The 20057-nt window shown below is 34.7% G+C and overlaps 10 protein-coding genes and 1 non-coding gene across 11 annotated transcripts; 4 read left to right on the forward strand and 7 right to left on the reverse strand.

Annotated features, from left to right (window-relative positions):
- Positions 1-25: 25 nt before the first annotated feature.
- Positions 26-1367, reverse strand: RO3G_05524 (uncharacterized protein; the record flags this gene model as incomplete). Its single annotated transcript, XM_067660114.1, has 2 exons — positions 26-78; positions 167-1367. 2 exons carry the CDS (start codon positions 1365-1367, stop codon positions 26-28), a joined length of 1254 nt encoding a protein of 417 aa, XP_067516215.1.
- Positions 1368-1741: 374 nt separating this feature from the next.
- On the reverse strand, positions 1742-2728 carry RO3G_05525 (uncharacterized protein; the record flags this gene model as incomplete). The annotated part of the gene is made up of 1 exon (XM_067660115.1): positions 1742-2728. One exon carries the CDS (start codon positions 2726-2728, stop codon positions 1742-1744), a length of 987 nt encoding a protein of 328 aa, XP_067516216.1.
- Positions 2729-2923: 195 nt separating this feature from the next.
- On the forward strand, positions 2924-2995 carry RO3G_19059. The gene has a single exon. It is a non-coding gene; the product is annotated as a tRNA-Gln (tRNA).
- A 738-nt stretch (positions 2996-3733) lies between these two features.
- Positions 3734-4504, reverse strand: RO3G_05526 (uncharacterized protein; the record flags this gene model as incomplete). Its single annotated transcript, XM_067660116.1, has 1 exon — positions 3734-4504. One exon carries the CDS (start codon positions 4502-4504, stop codon positions 3734-3736), a length of 771 nt encoding a protein of 256 aa, XP_067516217.1.
- A 365-nt stretch (positions 4505-4869) lies between these two features.
- RO3G_05527 (uncharacterized protein) lies at positions 4870-5178 on the reverse strand (the record flags this gene model as incomplete). Its single annotated transcript, XM_067660117.1, has 1 exon — positions 4870-5178. The coding sequence occupies one exon, from the start codon at positions 5176-5178 to the stop codon at positions 4870-4872; it is 309 nt and encodes a 102-aa protein (XP_067516218.1).
- A 2504-nt stretch (positions 5179-7682) lies between these two features.
- Positions 7683-8485, forward strand: RO3G_05528 (uncharacterized protein; the record flags this gene model as incomplete). Its single annotated transcript, XM_067660118.1, has 3 exons — positions 7683-7697; positions 7725-8369; positions 8417-8485. The coding sequence occupies 3 exons, from the start codon at positions 7683-7685 to the stop codon at positions 8483-8485; spliced, it is 729 nt and encodes a 242-aa protein (XP_067516219.1).
- A 435-nt stretch (positions 8486-8920) lies between these two features.
- Positions 8921-9227, reverse strand: RO3G_05529 (uncharacterized protein; the record flags this gene model as incomplete). The annotated part of the gene is made up of 2 exons (XM_067660119.1): positions 8921-9018; positions 9143-9227. The coding sequence occupies 2 exons, from the start codon at positions 9225-9227 to the stop codon at positions 8921-8923; spliced, it is 183 nt and encodes a 60-aa protein (XP_067516220.1).
- Positions 9228-10668: 1441 nt separating this feature from the next.
- RO3G_05530 (uncharacterized protein) lies at positions 10669-11442 on the forward strand (the record flags this gene model as incomplete). The annotated part of the gene is made up of 1 exon (XM_067660120.1): positions 10669-11442. One exon carries the CDS (start codon positions 10669-10671, stop codon positions 11440-11442), a length of 774 nt encoding a protein of 257 aa, XP_067516221.1.
- A 262-nt stretch (positions 11443-11704) lies between these two features.
- Positions 11705-13474, forward strand: RO3G_05531 (uncharacterized protein; the record flags this gene model as incomplete). Its single annotated transcript, XM_067660121.1, has 12 exons — positions 11705-11713; positions 11778-11801; positions 11839-11842; positions 11907-12038; positions 12095-12116; positions 12285-12344; positions 12396-12533; positions 12580-12697; positions 12753-12854; positions 12907-13055; positions 13117-13209; positions 13267-13474. The coding sequence occupies 12 exons, from the start codon at positions 11705-11707 to the stop codon at positions 13472-13474; spliced, it is 1059 nt and encodes a 352-aa protein (XP_067516222.1).
- A 1252-nt stretch (positions 13475-14726) lies between these two features.
- Positions 14727-15983, reverse strand: RO3G_05532 (uncharacterized protein; the record flags this gene model as incomplete). The annotated part of the gene is made up of 4 exons (XM_067660122.1): positions 14727-15100; positions 15218-15534; positions 15585-15753; positions 15800-15983. The coding sequence occupies 4 exons, from the start codon at positions 15981-15983 to the stop codon at positions 14727-14729; spliced, it is 1044 nt and encodes a 347-aa protein (XP_067516223.1).
- Positions 15984-18790: 2807 nt separating this feature from the next.
- RO3G_05533 (tRNA (guanine-N1)-methyltransferase) lies at positions 18791-19549 on the reverse strand (the record flags this gene model as incomplete). Its single annotated transcript, XM_067660123.1, has 3 exons — positions 18791-18966; positions 19029-19134; positions 19187-19549. The coding sequence occupies 3 exons, from the start codon at positions 19547-19549 to the stop codon at positions 18791-18793; spliced, it is 645 nt and encodes a 214-aa protein (XP_067516224.1).
- Between the last annotated feature and the right edge of the window lie 508 nt (positions 19550-20057).

The following is a 20057-nucleotide window of genomic DNA, read 5'->3' on the forward strand; positions in this document are numbered from 1 at the left end:
GGATCACCTTTTTTGTGGATGGGGACTACCTGTGCTTGACGCCAGAGAGAAGGGGTATACGACCACTGGTAGCAGATACTGAAAAGCAAGGAGAGCAGTGGGGCTAGAACAGACTTGATCGGGAGGAGCATCTCCGTACGCAAGTGGTCAGGACCAGGAGCTTTACGCAGAGGGAGACGTCGCATCAGTGAACCCACACTGTCAGCAGTGAACGAAGGCATACCAGGGTCTTGACTATCGAGGTCAAAAGGCACCATACCAGAGACAGAGGGCAGAGGGTCAGGGCGCCTTGACGGAAGACCGTCACCAGAGTAGACCGAGGCAAGGTGTTGGCGCATCGCGCTCGCACCTGCAGCAGGGCCGTCAGGATGGGTAAACCCAACCTGCTGACGTCGTCGGTTCCGAATCACCTTCACCTTCGACATCGCACGAGCAAGCTCGCCACGGGCCAGAGAGTCACAGAAAGCACGCCAAGAGAGACGCTTAGCAGACTTGAGAGCAGCGCGAAACCGGACTTGAGCGGCCTGATGTCGATCCCACCACAAGGCCTTGTCGATGCCAATGGCTCGACGCCACCTACGGTAGTGATGTTCACGAACATCGGCGAGTTCTTGCAAGTGCGCATTCCAGAATGGCTTCCATTGGGAAGGTCGAGAAGAGCGAGAGCCAACCGACTTGTCGAGCGCACTATAGATCGCTTCGTTGAGGGAGTCGTTGAGAGCGTCTATAGGCGGAGCAGCAGAAGGAGGACTTGACTTCAGAGCTTTGAACTGATCAACCAATGGAACGGCCAAGGACTGGAATGAGGCCACGTACAGACTACAGACATCGGGTTCCTTCAACCGAGAGAGGTTCCATAGCCGACGGGCGCTAGAAGAGGAGAGAACGGGCTGCGATGGATAACCATCAGGGACTGCATAGTCAAAGGACAGGGACAACAGTTTGTGGTCAGAGCCAAGAGAGAGATCACTGTAGACTTGCATCCGAGGGGACCGAAGAGCAGAGGTCGTGTTGGTCAAGAAGTAGTCGATCATACTTTGCTTGACTTGGCCACCACGATAGGACAGGAACGTAGGCACCCCAGGAGCGAGAGTCGAGTTCAGAACGGATAGACCATGTTCTTCACACCAGCGAAGCAGCACCGAACCTCGAGCATTGGCCACGGAATCACCCGTGATTGCACCAAGACGCGCGTTCAGATCACCACAGATGATCGTATCGTCTGTCAAGGGCAACGAAACCAACACAGAAGAGACCTCGTCGTTGGACAAGGAAGGGGGCAAATACAGGCAGATGAGACGCAAGGAGCGACCCAACCGCAGACCCAGAGCATACTTGGTATGAACCGGGAACTGTACCACAGCCATCGGACAGGAAGGAGAGACCAGAGCAGAGACACCTTGAGAGCCACGATAGCTGTTGACCACAGGAGAGCCATACAGGTTGAACTGGGTCCAAGGGGTACGGATCCTGTGGGGCGGGAGCAACCAGGTTTCAGTGATAAAGACCAAGGAAAACGACTGGCAGTGACGAAGTAGATCATCGGCTGTGGATTCTTGAAGCCCATTGGCATTCCACAAGCCGATAGTGAGCGGTATAAAAGAAGATGATGATGACAAAGGAGTGGATGGACCATGGGAGCCATGAGAACCGGAGGAAACCAAAGGAGAGGAAGGGACTGGGACCATACCAGTAGCAGAGACCGAGGGTATACTATAATGACAAGTATTACTACTCATCATTATAGAGATCCATAACTGGAGCGAGAGGCAGGACGGTGATGGTCATAGTCATCAAGAGCCATGTCTTCAGTCATATCATCGTAGTGTCGAGCGGTCTTGGGTCGATCTTGCTTGTTGGACAGCACTTCAGACACTGTCTCATCAGAGACCAAGGCCTGTGCTAACAGGTAGCGGGAGACAGCGAGAGCAACGGGGTAACGCAAGCGTTCCAAGGCCTTACGAGAGCGGTCATCATTGATGAGAGAGATAGCATGACTACGCTCTTCAGCAGAAACAGAGTCGAACTTGGGATCGGCTAGGTTGTCAGGATCGAGTGGATCAAAGGTATCCAAGGTAGGGATCTTGGCCTTTTCGAGCAGAGACAGAAGGGCAGGCTTGTACTGCAGATGTACCAGGAGACCGACAACAGAATGAGCTGGATAGCACACATCTAAGATGCGCCAGCTATCCACACCAAGGCGAGAGAGACGACGACGAGCTTCAGTGTAGGTCATCCTACGAGAGCGAGGTATGTAAACATACTCGAAGCCTTGTTCACCAGACACAGGCTGGAATCCACGAGCAGCGGCAGCACGACGACGGAGTTTGTTCTTGGCAGAACGAGAAGCAACGGTAGCCCAAGTAGAGGCAGCAGTACCCAAAGGGGGCGAAGAAACGGACTCTTTAGCACCATTTGAACGGGCAGCAGAAGAAACAGCGGTATTTGAATTGGGGGTGCTTGTAGGGACCCCGGCAGATTGTGCGGCCAGTTCGGCACGCAGAGAAGCAATTTCATTGGCCTGAGCCAAGTTGGTTTCGGCTAGGCGAGCATTCTCACCACGTAAGGTTTCAAGCTCTAGCTTAAGCTGTTCCAGAGCAGAGAGACGAGCTGTGACCGCTTCAAGGGCGTGACTGAGATTCTGGACAGTGACTTCCAAGTCCGGTGAGCTGGGTCCGGCGGCGGCATTCAGGATTTTTGATCCTCTAGTATTTCTTGTTGATGACATTTGGATGAAAACTTTGACCAAAGATTAAGCAACAGATAATGGAGATATGACAATAAGAGTTGAACCAAATAAAAGTTTAGATAAAAAGGAGTCGATTGATGTAAAAATTGTTGATGGATGGCTTGATTTGACAGAGATATCGGCTTTCCAAAAAAGAACCAAATTTACCTTTTTAACCAAAAGCGAAAGAAAAGTGGTCCTATAGTGTAATGGTTATCATATCGGTCTTTGAATCCGGTGATCCGAGTTCGATTCTCGGTGGGACCTTCGATTTAAAGAATCAAGCACTTGCAACGTCTGGAATTTTTTTATATCGAATCTTTTATTTTTCTGTCATATGTTTCGTTCTCCTTTTGGATTACACTGTGACAATAGAAGTGAATAAAGAGGTCACACGAAGCAAAAGTGAAAGAAGTCAAAATATGAAAAAAGTCTAAAATTGAAAAAAGTTGAAAAATGAAAAAAGTCAAAAAAAAATAAGAAAAGCTAAAAAGAAAAAAAGAAAATATTCATATATATATATCCCATCTTTTTGTAAAGAAAATGTTAGTCAGTTTAAATAAATCATATATTTCTACTCAATAATTAACAAACTTTAACAAGAAAGTCCCTGTTTACCTAAACTTTTTACTCTACTTTAACTTTTATCAAGAAACATCGTATTGATCTTACACATAAGATCTGGTGGTCACTACTTATCAAGCATCTGCTTAAATTCCATACAAAACAACAACTTACAAGGCAATCACTACCTTAAATCAAGCTCTACAAGCAAACTTTACCCAATTTAACTCACTTACTACAAGCCAACCTTTAAAATAACAACACTATTTCCGGAAAATAATGGGGCACTCAATAAAAAAAATTCGGTGCAGTAAGAAAAATAAAAATGGGTCAAGAAAAAATTAAAATCCCGGGCATTAACTAATTAAATTAAGGGACGAAATATAAAAATTTATTGGTTCAAAATTAGGGTGACCCAAGTGCCCCGAAAAAGAATACGCTTTATATGGGCTTACGCTCTAAGCAATCATCGAACTTCTTTTGAGAATATCTACAAAAACCTTTCAAGTCACTGATAAGAACACTGTTACAGGCTTCTTTTATGCGTGACGTCAAAGTCTCCTCTTGCAGAAGTGCTTCTCTTTTAAGCTTGCTCTTGCAGACTGACCAAAACTGCTCAATAGGATTCAATTCTGGAGAATAAGGGGGCAAATGGACACAATTATAGCCACGACTTTCAATATAAAGCTTTATATCTCTATGCTTATGTATAGGTGCATTGTCCATAACAATGTAATGACCTTTGAACTCCTCATGTCTATCCATAACATCCAAAGTATTGGCAATAAAGTTGAAGTAATGACCTGTAACCGTACCAACGGTGCGTTTTACGCTATCTATATCTCTTTCATCCTCTTTATTGCCTCTCAACTTCCTCTTCTTTGATTGAACGACTTTAGGGGTTCTAACCTTCATATTAACAACACCAAAAGGCGAAATTGCACCAAGGATTGTTGTCATTTTTGACTTCGTCTTTGGGGTCTTTACAACAGCGCGCGTTCCTACTTTAGACCAAGCAAATGAACGCTTCATATTAATATGAAAGCCTGCTTCGTCAATGAACACGCAGTTGGATTCAAAATCCAAATCAGTACTCTCCCAGTGTTTAACCCAATCGTATCTCAGTTGGATCTTTTCAAGGTTGTTCCTTTCCTCAGGTTGAAAGTGGGCTCGCTTACAACTGATTCTACACTTAGTGTCGTATCCCAACATACTTTAAACATGATTCATATTCAATTTATAAGAAATCAGAGTAGTGAATGCTTTACAAAGATTTATTACAGTCTTTTCTCTATTATTCGGTCATAATTAATTCCACTCCTTTAACTCAATGCAAGTTTTTAATATAACTCCGGATGCAATGCGACATAAAAACAAATCTACTTAAGAAATAATTATAAAACAGCCCACTTGCATAACCTGGAACAGATCTTTACATTAAAGTTTATTCACGATAGACCTTCAGTTATAATTAATTAAGCCTCCATGAAAAGAATATAAATACCAGATATTACAATATTAAATAAAAATATATAACTTTTTTTCAGTCTCGTTGAATTTTAAAAGTCTTTTTATTCTTACGAGTTAACACACTTAGTTTTCGCAAACTCATGAAAGGCCGACTTGGAAATTTCTAATCCCATGAACTCGGTAGTCAGGCTCTCCATCATTTGGTTAAGTGTTAAACCAGTGTCATTCTCATCTACTAATTTCACCAAGAAATCACGATGTGCATTGGTTAACTTTGGAGGTCTACCAACAGGTCTTCCACTACCAGATTTTCTCCACTCAACAAAGTCGTCTAATGCTTCTTCGCCTTTTTTGTGCCAGTTCCAAGCAGTGCTTTGAGGGATATTCATCTTTTTTGCTGCTGCGCGAATAGACATACCCTTTTCATTCACAAGGTAAAAAAAATATTCCATATCCTCCTTCTTATATTTACGATGCGTTGTAAGGGTTGACGCATCATTCTCATTTAAGTCGTTCGCCTTCTTCTTTTTAATTGTTGTTTCGTTCTTTTCAACCTTCTGTTTTTCAGGAGGTTTGAGATCGTGGTACTAATCGTAATTGGTGACATCTCCAAGAGGGAAGTTAGGATCATCAACTTCCATTTGAAGCACAGAAATTTTATCACCATTTTCGTTAAACATTTCGCCTTTGCCATTTTCAATTATGAACTGACTCATTTTGATAAAAAAAAATAGAAAAAAATGCACCAAATTTAAACTTTTCTAGTGCCTAGATTTATATTGTTTTCTTGACCCTTAATTTAATTGGCTAATGCCCGGGATTTTAATTTTTTCTTGACCCATTTTTATTTTTCTTACCGCACCGAGTTTTTTTTATTGAGTGCCCCATTATTTTCCGGAAATAGTGTATAGAGTACGTCTGTACGCTTAATTTTAGCTCCGCTACAGGCTTCCAAAAAGATGGACGGTAAATCTTTCATTTAGCCTTGCGTCGATTGTTGTATTTGGTATCTTTGTAGGACAAATACCCGGCCCGGAATCTCCTTGTACCATATCTTTTCCTTCAGCCGAAGTCCCTTGAAGCATATAATCATTGTAAACCTATTCCTAAACCTCAAGAGTTTAACCTATTCTAACAAGTTTGATCTACTATTAACAAGATCTGGTGGTCACTGTTGTAGAACAGAGTCTGATCATAACGGACATTGAATAATCACAGCTAAAAGAAGTATATTAAAATTGATAAAAGATTGTTAAGGATACATAAGATTATAGTCACTTTATTTTAGTAAAAGGAATCTCATATGATCCTAAATAATATGTTGACATAACTTTGGAATCATTTATAACATTATTCCCAGCACAGATCAATAAAAGACTTTGATTAGATTTTTATATTAAGCTTTATTCATATTAACTTCACACAGTCAAATAATATGACATGGTTGTAATATAGTTTATTGATGATATGAGCATGTTGAATAAGGAATGACAATTACTTACCGGATCATCATTAAGTCATGTAAACCTTTATCCTAACTGAGATATTATTATTAGCCGTAATATCCAATCACGGAACTAGAGGATTTTATATTCATCCGTACCATCTCCTAAATAGTCCTACATCCAGAGTTATCTGAAACCATCCCAATAGCATAATTGACAATACAAGCTAGGAACAGGCTAAACTAATAATTAGAAATAGTAATCATCTATTCTGTCGAATTGATCATAAATCTGTCCTAATTCTTTATCCGTATCATGTCTATAAATACTCTCACTTTTTACATGTAGAATTTATGATCAAATCTTAGTTATCTTAACTTAATAAAGAGATACCAAGTTCTAACTGATGTATCCATCATTCATAACTCGATATGAAAACAGTATTAATAAGCTACATGTAAATGTATCCAATAGACAAGCTACAGGTTAATTCGGATAATCTTCATTAAGGATAAGATGCTGCGTAATTGCACGGTTAAACTATATTAAATCCAGGAACTAAATCACAGTCAGCCGCAGTCAATCATATACGAGTATTCAATGACAAATATAACAATAGAAGAACACGTAACCCTTATCTATTTATCATCAGCTATATCATACTCATTAATTATTAATCCATGACATGAAATATTATCCGTGTATGAAAAGTATAAATAGAGTACAATTTTCTTATTAAATAAAACAATCTCTTTATCGAGTCTCGTCCTCTCTTGTTCCTTTTTATTCTTGGATAAATCACTAACAGTATTTCTTTATCTTTGTTGTTATACTACTTTTACCTAAAAACCCCCTATCCTAAACAGATATACACCTGTATTTCGCCTACTACATACCACAAAAGCCTAGGGTATAGTGGTCTAAAATATCGTAATCTCTCGTTTCAGCATGACAATGACACAAAGCACAAGGCAAGACATGCCACAAAATCAATATTTGATAGCAGGGCTTCTGTGCTAAAGGGTTAGTTACCACTAATCCCGGCTTAAGCCTTCTTAAGCATGTCCGGCGGCAATTGAAGGCAAAGCTATGACGATACGACACTAGACTAAAAAGGGTAGATTATCTTTGGAAAAGAATAGTTAAAGAGTTGGGTTCTTTTACTGAAAGTGATATACACGTATACTACTAGCATATGCCAAGAACAATATTCGATGATATCAAGAGATGAGATGATTATACAATGTCTTAGATTTTAGACACTTTTGCGGTTTTTAGATAATATAAAATTTTATAAATAAAAAGCATGTTCCTCGCTCAGTTTTAACAATGTCATGCTAAGAATACTCATAAATTACAATAGCTAGTATATCTTCCTTCTAATATAGTTTCATGACTATCGCAATTATCGTGAGCAAGTAATAGTGGTTAAAAGCTGAAAAAAATTTTTGTGCACCAGTTTTGTCCGCTACTGTATGTTCAATAGAAAGGTAAATGATCTTAAAGATTATACCAAGAGCATGCGACAGATTGAGTTTAATGAAGAAACAATAAATGTTGAAAAACTCAAAACTGCTATTGAAAAATTCAATAATACTACTCTACCAGAAGCCCGCGAGCAAATATTGGAAACGCAAAGAAAGGACAATGAATACTTTGTTAAAAGACATCGTATATTAAATAACCCATTCCCAATGGGATCGACAGTAATGATAAAGAACATTGAAGGCAAAAAGTCAAAGACTGACGCTAAATATATCGGACCCTTTACTGTTCACAACCATACGAAAAATGGTAATCACGTTCTTACTGATTTAACAGGCAGTTTGTTTGACAGAAATGTACCAACATCTCAAATAAAGTTAGTATCGAACGATACAAACAAAACGAACGATACAAACAAAACGAACGATAACAAAGATATCTATGAGGTACAAGCTATCATTAATCATAGAGAGATAGCACCAAGCAAATTTGAATACTTGATAACTTGGGTTGGATATCCAGGTGAACAAACTTGGCAAAAACAGTCTACCTTCCAAGGTACTGATGCTATTAAAAAATATTGGGAACGAAGAAAAGCGGATGGAAACATGCTATTAAAACAGCAAATTCTAGTAGAAAAAGAAAGTCATTATTTGGCAATGAACAATCTACTAAAGGTAGAAAAAAAACAAGAGCTTCTAAAAAGTAAAAATTGCTCTTTAAGATTTTAAATGATGCATATGCTATCAAAAGTTGGAGATCTTTTCCCTTCAATTATCATTTTTATCCTTAGAAATAAAGGTTTTTGAGATAATAAGGTTTTAACGATGCCAATGATAGTTTAACTAGAAGCACATTATATATTACATTGGATACAAATTTATATTAATAATTTGTATATTATTTTATTTTGGTTTTTTTTTTCTTTTTTACGGTTTATCATGTTATTTTATTGTATTTCAACAATTATCTACTGTATCTTGTAGAATTACATCTTCGCATTAAATTTAATGCTGGCCAGGGATGGTGATCAATCCATTGATCAATTACACTGAAACTTGACTTAGAATAATTCATGCTAATAATCGAAACCCTCGTTTAACAAGATACAATATATATATAACTGCTGATTGCATACAATAAAAGAATAGCTTTTTATCTCGTTTAATTTTGGAATAATCTGATAAATCAATTTCTTTTAATTTACCAGAACATAACAATAGTCACTTTATTTTAGTAAAAGGAATCGGATATGATCCTGAATAGTACGTTGACATAGCTTGGAGCCATTTATAACATTATTCCCAACACAGATCAATAAAAGGCCTTGATTAGATTTTTATATTAAGCTTTATTCATATTAACTTCACATAGTCAAAGAATATGACAATGTTGTAATATAGTTTATTGATGATATGAGCATGTTGAATAAGGAATGACGATTACTTACCGGTGTTATGTTCTGGTAAAGGTAATAACAAAGATAAACCAAAGAATACTTTTTGAGTCTGAACGTTATTTAAGACAATTTTCATTGTTAAAAGGGAATCATTACAAAGTCTACTATTTATATTCTTCTATCAGTTGACGGGTAAATGAGTAGCTATGGCCGTAGATCCAATAATTGGCATGTTTGATTGAAGAATAATCGCTGAATCGATTATGAAAGTCTTTAATTCATTGTTTTTATAGATCTTATTGTTCTTTAACTGATCTGGGAGAGTTGTCTCGTCTTCATTGAGAGGAAAGATATATTTATATGAAATGCCTCCAGTCAGATCAAAGTTGACTAGGTACCTGATCTATTATTTTTCATTTACAGAAATAATGAATAGTAAAGATCATGACTTATTTAGTGTTCATGTTTACTTTATAGAATGAATCTAATAGTGATAGTTTTATATAAAAAGAAGAAGAATATATTTTATTTAATAAAGATTTAGATTATTATCTTTTATCAATTTTAATATACTTCTTTTAGTACAACTGTTGCCGAAGCGAAGGACAAAGAAGTGGTATACACCCGTCCCTGGTATCAAAAATTATTTTGACACGATATATGCTTTATCTTATATTCTGATGTAACTTGATCAACCCCTCCCTGAAAAAAATATTAAATTGCATTGCTTAAATCGAAAGATGTAGGGACAAAGGGGAAAATATTTTATTATCATTAATTCTATTGAAAACAAAGCGTAGCTAAGAGAGCTAGTACCAATTCTTTGTCCTTCGCTTCGGCAACAGCTGTATTTGTGAAAGTCGAAACATCCCTCAGGTGGCGACTGTCATCTACACATCTTTTTTTTTGACTATAATATTGCGTTTTTATTTTAAATTTAACTTATCCTGAAGTAAAGATGAATCTCTAGAAAAACTCCAGTTGCTTATTATATTTGTCAATACGTAACAGCTGATGTCAAATTTTTGTCTTCCTTTTGTTAATCTAAGCATTCCATTTTAATTATGTTTAATGATACTAGTCATTATAAATTAATTTCACTCTACATTACTGTTTGAAGCTATATAGATCTTTCAACTTTTTTATGGCTTATAGACAAAGCCGTTATTCTCTGGATTACGTTATTGCTCTATAACCTAATAAAATCTATTACTATTCAGCTATTCTTACGCGCGCGCGTCTTACCCCGGGCAAATAATTTTTTTATTTTGTTTGTTTCAAATAATTCTCTTTTTATTCATAATCTCATGTTTTTACATTCACTTCGACTTTTAAAAAGACCCCTACTAAGACCAGGACCTCGGTTATTCCGTTACCTTACAAATCTTCCTGAAACAAAAGACGCATCATCCATTATACCAATATTAAATACAATTGAAGAAAAATCAGCAAGCTCATATAATGATCTATTAAAGCAATTGGCGTTAAATGGTCGATCTGAGCAAGCACAGACAGTATACGATGAAATATTCAGAAACCATGTCATCAAGGCTAACGTAGATACGTTTAGTCATTTGATGGTAGCTTACATGAATGATGGAAAGTATCACGATTCTATGGAAATTTACCATGAGTTACGAAACTATGAGGATCGAGCATCTTCTTTGGATCTGCGACTTGGCTCGAGTGTATATGAAACCATGATTGAATCCTTGACAAAGGCAAGGCCCGATTACAAGAGGTTTGAACAAGATCAAGAACCTATTTACGAATACTCTGTAGCGGATAATGATTCACTTATTGTAACAAATGTAGAGGGGGACTCTAGTCCCTCTTTATTGACAGCATTAACACTTCTCAATGACATGCGACACCTTGAAATTCCAGCTACTGTCAATATATATACTTCCATGCTGCAGGCATGCGCAGAGCAAAAGGATGAATATGTGCTTGAAAAAGTACACAGATTGATTCGTATGGAACCTTGTATTGACCTCGAAATTGACATTACAAATCACTTGTTGAAAGCCTATTACGAAGTTAAAGACATCGGTTTAGTATTGGATATTTGGAACGTAGCAGAAGAAACAAAGGGATTCGATCAAACTTCAATTTCAGTTGTTTTGAAAGCATGTATAGAGAGTGGAAATTTGGAAAGGGCAAATCATATCTGGAACCTGATGGAAGACAATATGAAAATTCAAAAAGAGGACTATAACAGATATTTAGACTGTCTTTTAAGACATGGAATTATTGAACAAGCAAAAACATTATTGCAGGAAGGAATGGCTAAAGGCATAGCAGATAAAACCAGTGTAAATATTTGGGAAAAATACCAGAAAAACGAGTAAGAAGAGTAGATAACAATATAATAATAAAACTCTATTCCGATGCATATATTCCCCTCTTTTTTTATGAAAAAAAGGGGAGAAGGAAATGGTTTGATGGTTTGATTTTTTTTTTACGGAAAGCATCATTACTCCTTTTTATATCTTTAGCTCCCCTTTTTTATTCTAAAATGAGGAAAGTTTATTTGAGATCCCCAAGTTTATAAAGATTTAGTCTCTATTCAACTTGTTCTTTCTTTCGTTTTTTAAGTTTACTTTAAAAATAATGGCACATGTAATAAAGCATAATGTTTTATGTATTAAATACAGATTAACATTTTTTTTTTTAATTTTATTAGAGACTTGGTGGTCGTAGAAAGAACGTAAAGAAAGGATTCCAATTTACTTTAATGGTTGTAGGCAGGTATTTTGGTACTTTTTAGCTTATAAAAAACACTTACCGCTCTCAAAAAAAAAAAAAAAAATAGGCGCAACCGGTACAGGTCGTACTACATTTGTTAATACACTTTGCGATTCAAATGTTCTATCTAAAAAAATATGTGATAATCCTGAGGATGCCCATCATGAACCAGGTATCAATATCAAACCTGTTTCTATTGGTAAGTAAAGTTGTTTCATATCTTACATATGCATGACTTAAACACGTTATTTGTAGAACTGGACGAAGATGGTGTAAGGTAATTTATATACACTTTATTAAAGAAGATGAAGGGAACTGGCAGCGACAAAAAAAGGAGAAATAGGAGAAAAAGAGGAAGGGAAAGGGACAGAGTATAGAGGAGAAATAGGCATAAGGATTGAAAGTTCACAAAAAATCTTTTAATTTTTCTTCTCCACGTTTTTAGAATATCCTTAACTATTGTTGATACGCCTGGCTTTGGTGATAATATTGATAATGAAAGATGGTAAGATAAGCAATAAAAGAATAAAGAAGTTTTTTAACACTTTCAATATAGCTTTAAAGAAATTGTTGGTTACTTGGAAAGACAATATGATGATATTTTAGCGGAGGAGTCTAGGATTAAGCGTAATCCACGATTCCGTGATAATCGTGTTCATGCACTTTTATACTTTATTTCACCTACTGGCCATGCGTAAGGTCAGCCCCCTTTTTTGGCAATCAATTAATGTTTTCTTTAGTTTACGTGAGATTGATATTGAATTGATGCGACGCTTGAGTCCTCGTGTGAATGTTATCCCAGTCATTGGCCGAGCAGATTCACTTACTCCTCAGGAGCTTCGAGATTTTAAGAAAAGAGTAATTTTTAGTGTAAAATAGCTTTTCCTCATTAACGAGTATACAATCTCCTTAGATTATGGAAGATATTGAGCATTACAATATTCCTATATACAACTTTCCTTACGATATTGAAGAAGACGATGAAGATACTATTGAAGAAAATAGCGAACTAAGAGTAAGAAAAACAGAAGGAAAGCAATCTACATGTTTAAAATCTGTTGTTTTAGAACCTCTTACCATTTTCCATAATTGGCAGTGATGAAGAAATCATTGTGAATGGTCGCCCTGTCCGTGGAAGACAATATCCTTGGGGTGCAGTTGAGATTGATAACCCTCGCCATTCAGACTTTGGTCGTTTAAAGTCTGCTCTTTTAAGGTATGCATAATAGATGACAATGAAATAGTGTATAATTCTCTGACATTGTTATTATGACAAGTTCACATTTGCAAGATCTCAAAGAGATAACTCATGACTTTTTATATGAGAATTATCGTACTGAAAAATTAAGTCGAACTGTTGAAGGAGATGAGTAAGTGTGATTATAATGGTAGATAAGAGCTTTAAGCTAATTGTTAAAATATAAAAGTGACATGTCTTTGAATGCAGAGGATATGGCAAGCCAAAGTGTAAGATTAAAAGAAGAGCAATTGAAAAAGGATGAAGAGAAGCTTCGAGATATTGAGTTTAAAGTACAAAGAGAAATTCAAGAAAAGAGAGCTGAATTGTTGAATAAAGAAGAAGCTTTACGCAGTTTGGAAGCAAAATTGTCACAAGCTCAATCGCAGACTGTTTAGTAACCTGTCCGCACATAATAAATTCGATATTCTTTTTTTTTCTTACTATTAATTTAATAAAGAGGTTATATTTATTTATAAGAAAGCAAAAATTACTTTATTCTACATGATTAACATTCTCTACTAACGCTGTATTGGTTATATGCTCAATATCAAGCTATTATATGTGTATACATTGTGATTTAAAATAGATTTACCCAGCCTCGTTAATCAATTCAATATTATCATTAGTTCAAGCAGGTTTTATTTTGCTTGATTGGCGAAATCATTTTCATTTACCCATTATTCAATATTGTGTACAAAAAACAATGTGATACTATCAAAGAAATTTACTCATAAGATGTACAGTCTTTTTTAAATATGCTTAGTACAAATAAAAAACATAAAGACGGATAAAGAATGTATACATCATTAGGCTCAAATACAGAATAAAACATATTGGGCTAAATGAAGGATATCACTTTAAGCGTATAAGTATTAACTAATAAAAAGCACTACGTATCATATTAATCATGATTATAGTGTAAGCTTTCTCATATACAACTTTAATTGTCTCCATTCAAAAAAAAAAAAAAAAAAAAAAAACAGAATAGATGGTATAATGAGGCAGAAAAAAAAAGAGACTGGTGCAGTCTAATTAGATAAAATAATTTTTCCTAAGATTTTATATTTTAAAGAATATATGAATGAATAAAACAAACTGTCCAGCAAAATAAGACTAATATTAATGCAGTTAATAAGCTTATGAGATAGGTTCCCTCTTTTATATTAATATAACACAGGGCTCCTCTTTTCAAAATAGTCTGCTTTTTCTGTCTTATCAATTGCCTTATGTAGCTCATCTGAATTTCTCCTTTAAATGGATGCTTATTAATGATGTTTTATTATAAAAAATATGAACTAGCAAAATTAAAATTTGAATAAGCACAAGGAAGGTAACTGCTGTCGTTCAATCAAACGTATAACTCAAACTATCATCGTTTTCTATGATATTCTTAAAAGCTATTCAATCCTATCCTTATAAAGGAAAATAGATTAAGTGATTCGATTAGTCATTCAAAGTTGTTAGCTAAATCAATAAAGAGTAGATCAAAGCAAACCAATAAGATTAATCAAGACTTTCGTCGTTTTATATTTTAGGAATAACCTGTGGTATTAGAAAGCGTACTAATAATGTCTTGTAATAATGATGAAATATGTTTCAGTTTAATATCTCAATTAACTGAAAATAAAATGTTATTAAGGATATAAGTTAACATGAGAAATCAATAAAAAGGTCTTTATAAGGGTCATTGCCTGTATCAGAAAGGCCATCAAATGTTTCTTCGTATTTTTCGAAATTGCTTGTATCTCCTGGATGATGATAAGGTGGGATAATAGGTGCCCGCACATTTTTTTCTAATAACCCTATCCAATCTACGCCTCTAAACCACTTATGTCTCTTTACATCTTCTGATCCTCCTTTTAGATTGCCTAGTCTCTTAGTACGGTCCAATACTAACAGCCGTTTTAACAGATCTTTAGCGAGTGGATCAAAATGAGCAGAGAATTGAACTCGACCCATCAATATCTTTTCATAAATGCCAAATGAATTATCATCAAAAAAAGGAGGATATCTATAATTATCTGTTATAATCTATTATTATCTGTTATTATAAATTACTATGATTATTTACCCAGCCAACATTTCGAATATTAAAATGCCCAATGCCCACCAGTCGACTGCTTTCCCATGACCTTTACTTTGAATGATTTCAGGTGCTAAATATTCTGGTGTGCCACACAATGTCCATGTGCGATCGATTATTTTTTTGGCAAATCCAAAATCAGTAATTTTGATATGACCTTGATGATCAATTAATAAATTTTCAGGCTTTAAGTCACGGTAGATAATGTCCTTTGAATGGAGATATTCAATGGCTAACACAATCTCTGAGGCATAGAACCTTGTCATATCATTTGTAAATCTTCCTGCTCTTCTTAGATGAGTGAATAGCTCCCCACCAACAACATATTCAAGTAGCATATAACAATTCAAATCATCTTGAAAAGTACAAAAACTATACTAGAAATCAATATAAAGAAAGATATAAATGATACATGTACTTACAGATCGACTACAAATGGAAATCTTATTGAAGCTAATATTTCTTTTTCAGATAATAAATGTTCTACTTGTTTTAATCTAACTACTTCTGACTTTTTTAATACTTTCATTGCATAATATTTGTTTGATGGTTTGAATTTAGTTAGAAATACTCTTCCAAATGTGCCAGTACCTATTCATCATTATTATTTTTGTATATAAGTACATCATCAACTCACCAAGTGTATCTTGTAATTCAAAATCATTTAGGCCAAAACTTGGCTTTTCAACATAAACTGGTTGTCTGTGATGAAAATATTGTAATCGAGCTTGTTGCTGTTGTTGATATAACGTAGGTAATTTATTCGATGAATGTTTTGTATTATCCAAAGGTTTCTTTTTTAATCGTGGTTGATCAAGCATTATTGATTTATCTACTTTTTCCATTTGGGAAATTTTTGAAAAAAAAAAAAAAAAAAAAAAATTCTTGCTCCTTTTTTATTATTTGTTTTGAATGTAAATAAAAGGAGGTAAAGAAGAAAAAGAAAAATAAATAAATAAATACACGAGTTCAATAAAAAAAATTGGCCAATAAATGTGTTTTCCATTCATGGAATACACAGTGCTTCCGGTACCTATTTGCGAGTATTTAAATCTCAATCTAAATTATTGGCTCTCAAATTGTAGCTTTTTCAAGTCTAATTAGCCATGCACTTAATTCTCAATCTGCATGTTTGCTTAAGCCATAATTGCCTTTTTTTTTTTTTTTTTTTTTTTTTTTTTTTTTTGGGTATGACGGTGTCAAAAATTGCTGTGTAAACAGCATTAGTCCTGGGAGGTAACAAACTATTAGTGAAACATCAAATTAGCAAAAAGTCTACAGGTTCCGTAATACAGGATGATAGACAAAGATTAACTTTTTTTTAAGTTCTCCTTTTGTTATTAAATGACTTTGATAAATAACAAGGCGTAAATTCTAAATACACTCAATTTTTGAACAGCCACTGAATGCACCCTTCAAAATATTTTTGTATTCCTATTCTCTCCTTTTGATAACAAATCAAGTAGTAAAAGAAGCAATTTTAACACCATTAACTAGCAGCCATCTATTGTTTCTTGTAGTATTATGTCATAAATTTCTAAAATAAACGAAATAGAGATGACTATTGATACTATTACCAATGATAAATAGAGGTCAATGAGCATGCTTTTGATTCAGATAAAACTTGAGTTGTCTTAATATTTTGATCTCTTTATTCTGATTCACACATACAATATATTTATACTTGTATACGGTGCTAAGCTATCTTGACTCAACTTACTAAGATCATTAATTTAAATAAGAATTATAACAATTCCTGAATAAATAAAGAATTCAGAGTTAGATTTGATAAAATGTTTTCAATAAATTGATAATACATGAATTCGTTTGTTTAAAATAATATTCCATAACGAGAAAACCAATCACATCACTTCTCTTTCAATTGATGGCCATCTTACGGATTTGAATAACTAATAGAAACTGTTCCAACAAAAATCTCATAGAATGATGTTGTTGGGTGTGCAACAGTAAGAAGTTTTTGTTACCGTCTTGCTAGCTCAACTTGATACATTCGGACCGATTGTCAAAGCTAATTTTGAAACTGAAGATATTTAGCACTATTCAATGGCTCAAAAAGTTACATTTCCAAAGAGTGTGAGTATCGTAACAAGATCATGGATAAAACTAAGGTAGAAAAGATGGGGAATGGTTTTGAACGATATACAAGAAAAGTTTAATTGTCGTTTGTTATAAGGCCACAGTATCAAGATGCTTTTTAAAAGAATGGAAAAACAAAAAAAAGTGCTTTACCAAGAGTATACTGAGAAAAAGACGTCAAAAGGAAAAAAAAAAAAAAAAAAAAAAAAAAAAAAAAAAAAAAAAAAAAAAAAAAAAAAAAAAAAAATGCCGTCATTGGTTGCCCGACAAGTTTAAATAATCTGAACCCTTATCACTGATAATATTTAGTGATAGAATGAAGAAGAAGGACAGTGTTTCCATTAAAAAAAAAGCTTTCTCTGGTACTACCAGTGTTTTATACAGCAAACTACTTGATCGACAAAACCAAATACATTGTGCATTGGTAGATATAAACGAATACCTGGCTTCCCAAGTACGTTTCTATTCGAATCATTGTTCAACTTCATCCCGACTTATTAATCTGAAATAGATTTGTATTAGCTGCTGTACAAGAAAGCTAGAGAGAAAAAGACTAGAGCATGAAGGAAATCTGGCTGATAGTATCCTGAACTGTAAAACCCGTGAAATAACTTGGCAACGAGATGCTAATGTGAGCAATAATATGCTTGATATTTCAACTTTTACAAAAAAAAAATAGCTGTAGGAAAAATAATTTCTCTTCAAGAGATTTAAATATTAACGTTATAATGGTTACTTCATAACAAAGTGACTCCTAATTTTGTAAGAAGTACTAGTGTATTATATTTTATCATTTAACTCATCAAAATTTTCTATTTTCCAATTATTTTTTACATTTTTTTTCAAATACACTAAGATAAGGACAAATGATTTTATTTCCGAATTGACAACACATCATAAAGTTTGTCTTCTTCGGCTATTGATAGCCTATTAAGAGAGTAGTCGCTTTATTCGATAGCAGCTTGATTAACTCCTAAGCGGTAAATCTCGATAATATCTTAGATCTACTGTTTCTCTTCATCGTCCTGCATCTGATAATTTGTCCTTTTCTGCTTAAAATGGATCAGCTGTATCATCAAACCTCATACATACTAATTTTCCTCTATGGTATCACTTTATGGAATTGCTTAGCAAGTTCCAATGACTTTCTTTTTCAATTTTTTACCCTTATATATTTGTATTAACATTCCTTATTTGTAATCTCAACATTGTTTTCTTGTCTGTTCGTCTTTTGATTAAGTTAGCCCAAACGAATGTAACAGTGAATTGATTTTGTGTTTATCAGAACTTCTCGTTTAAATAAAATTTTATCTACACAAAAATTCAGTACGTATATAAAATGTATTCCATTCGGACACTAAAATAGTATGCTTGTAATGGCAATAACAAACGTTAGATAGGGTAGAATAAGTCTATAGAGCTTGAATTAAAATACAGTTTTATTCTATAATAGCAACGAAAATGTGCAGAATCTAAGGAAGTTATATGGATACTATTTATTCACACGATGGTATTTCTTTTTTCTTAGTGTTTATTCATTATTTTTGCTTTCTTCTGCTTCGTCATTACTCTCTTCTTCCTCATCCTCTGCATCCTCTTTATGCTGGTTAATTAATTCACTATCTTTTAGTTTTCTTCCTGGTATAACATCCATAAATGCCTCTTCCCAATTATGACAATCAAGCCATTTTATCATAATTTCCATTACTATGTTATATCACGTGTAGTTAATACGCTTTGCCTGCATTTCGGGAGGGGGGGGGGTTTACCTTGATTGACAGTAAGCACTTTTCTAGATGCTAAACGTATATAGTCGCCAATGGGTAATCGAGCAGTCTTGATGCCTTGTTCATCTGCTTTGTTTTTACAAAGATTCTACATCAATCGTTCATTAGCCATCACTTACGATAAAGCATGTCGTACTTACTTTGTATCTATTCTTATCTACAATAGCGCCTAGAATATATGTCTTTCCCTCTTCTAGTTCATGAGCAACGTTTTCAGAATCTGCTGTTAAATAGACCAAGTTTTCTTTGTTGAACTTTTCTATGTAAGGTTCCGAGGTGACTTCGACATTTCTCCAGTTTTTCCAAGTAGGTGCTTTTGCATCCAACTCTTTGGTCAACACATCGTCTACAGAAGTCAAGGTCATTTTCATTGACTCATTTTTGGCACGAACATTAGCACTATAACTTCTTGCAATCTGCTGTCGTAAAGAGCTAATCTCTTTATCAATCATAAGTGAAGAAAAGGCACAATCAAACACGACACCAACTTTGCCTACTGTCATGTTTTTTGACTTAGGTTTCTTTGGTAGCGGTTCAAGTAAACCTGCATCCTCCATTTGTCTGCGTTCTCTCTTTCTTTGCTTCAGTTTTTCTCTTTTGTCTTTTGTTTTTTGGGCTCTATTTTCTTCCCATATTTCATCTCTTAATAGCTTTTTGAGAGCATTTTTACTAAGTCCAGCATACTTTGGGTCGGTTATATCATATTCTCTCCCTTGATATGTTCTAATATTCCCCTTGTTACTATCTTTTTGTTCTTCTAAAGACATGGCTTTTAAAGAAAAAAAGTTTGATGTTTTTTTGCGTTACTTTTGTGACTGAATTTTTTTCTGCCTTTTTACGTGTGTCCTGCATAAAAAGGCATGACAAAGCGTTGTTTCAAAAGCTTTAAAAGAAGCCACACTCTCTAACTTTTATAGAATAATAAAAAATGGTACTTTTGCCAGTTTACTTACATTAATATGCATCAATTCAGATGATTGTATAAAATATTACAGATGATCGCCCAAAGCC

This window comes from Rhizopus delemar, genomic scaffold (assembly GCF_000149305.1).
Source record: "Rhizopus delemar RA 99-880 supercont3.4 genomic scaffold, whole genome shotgun sequence".
Taxonomy (NCBI): Eukaryota; Fungi; Mucoromycota; class Mucoromycetes; order Mucorales; family Rhizopodaceae; genus Rhizopus; species Rhizopus delemar.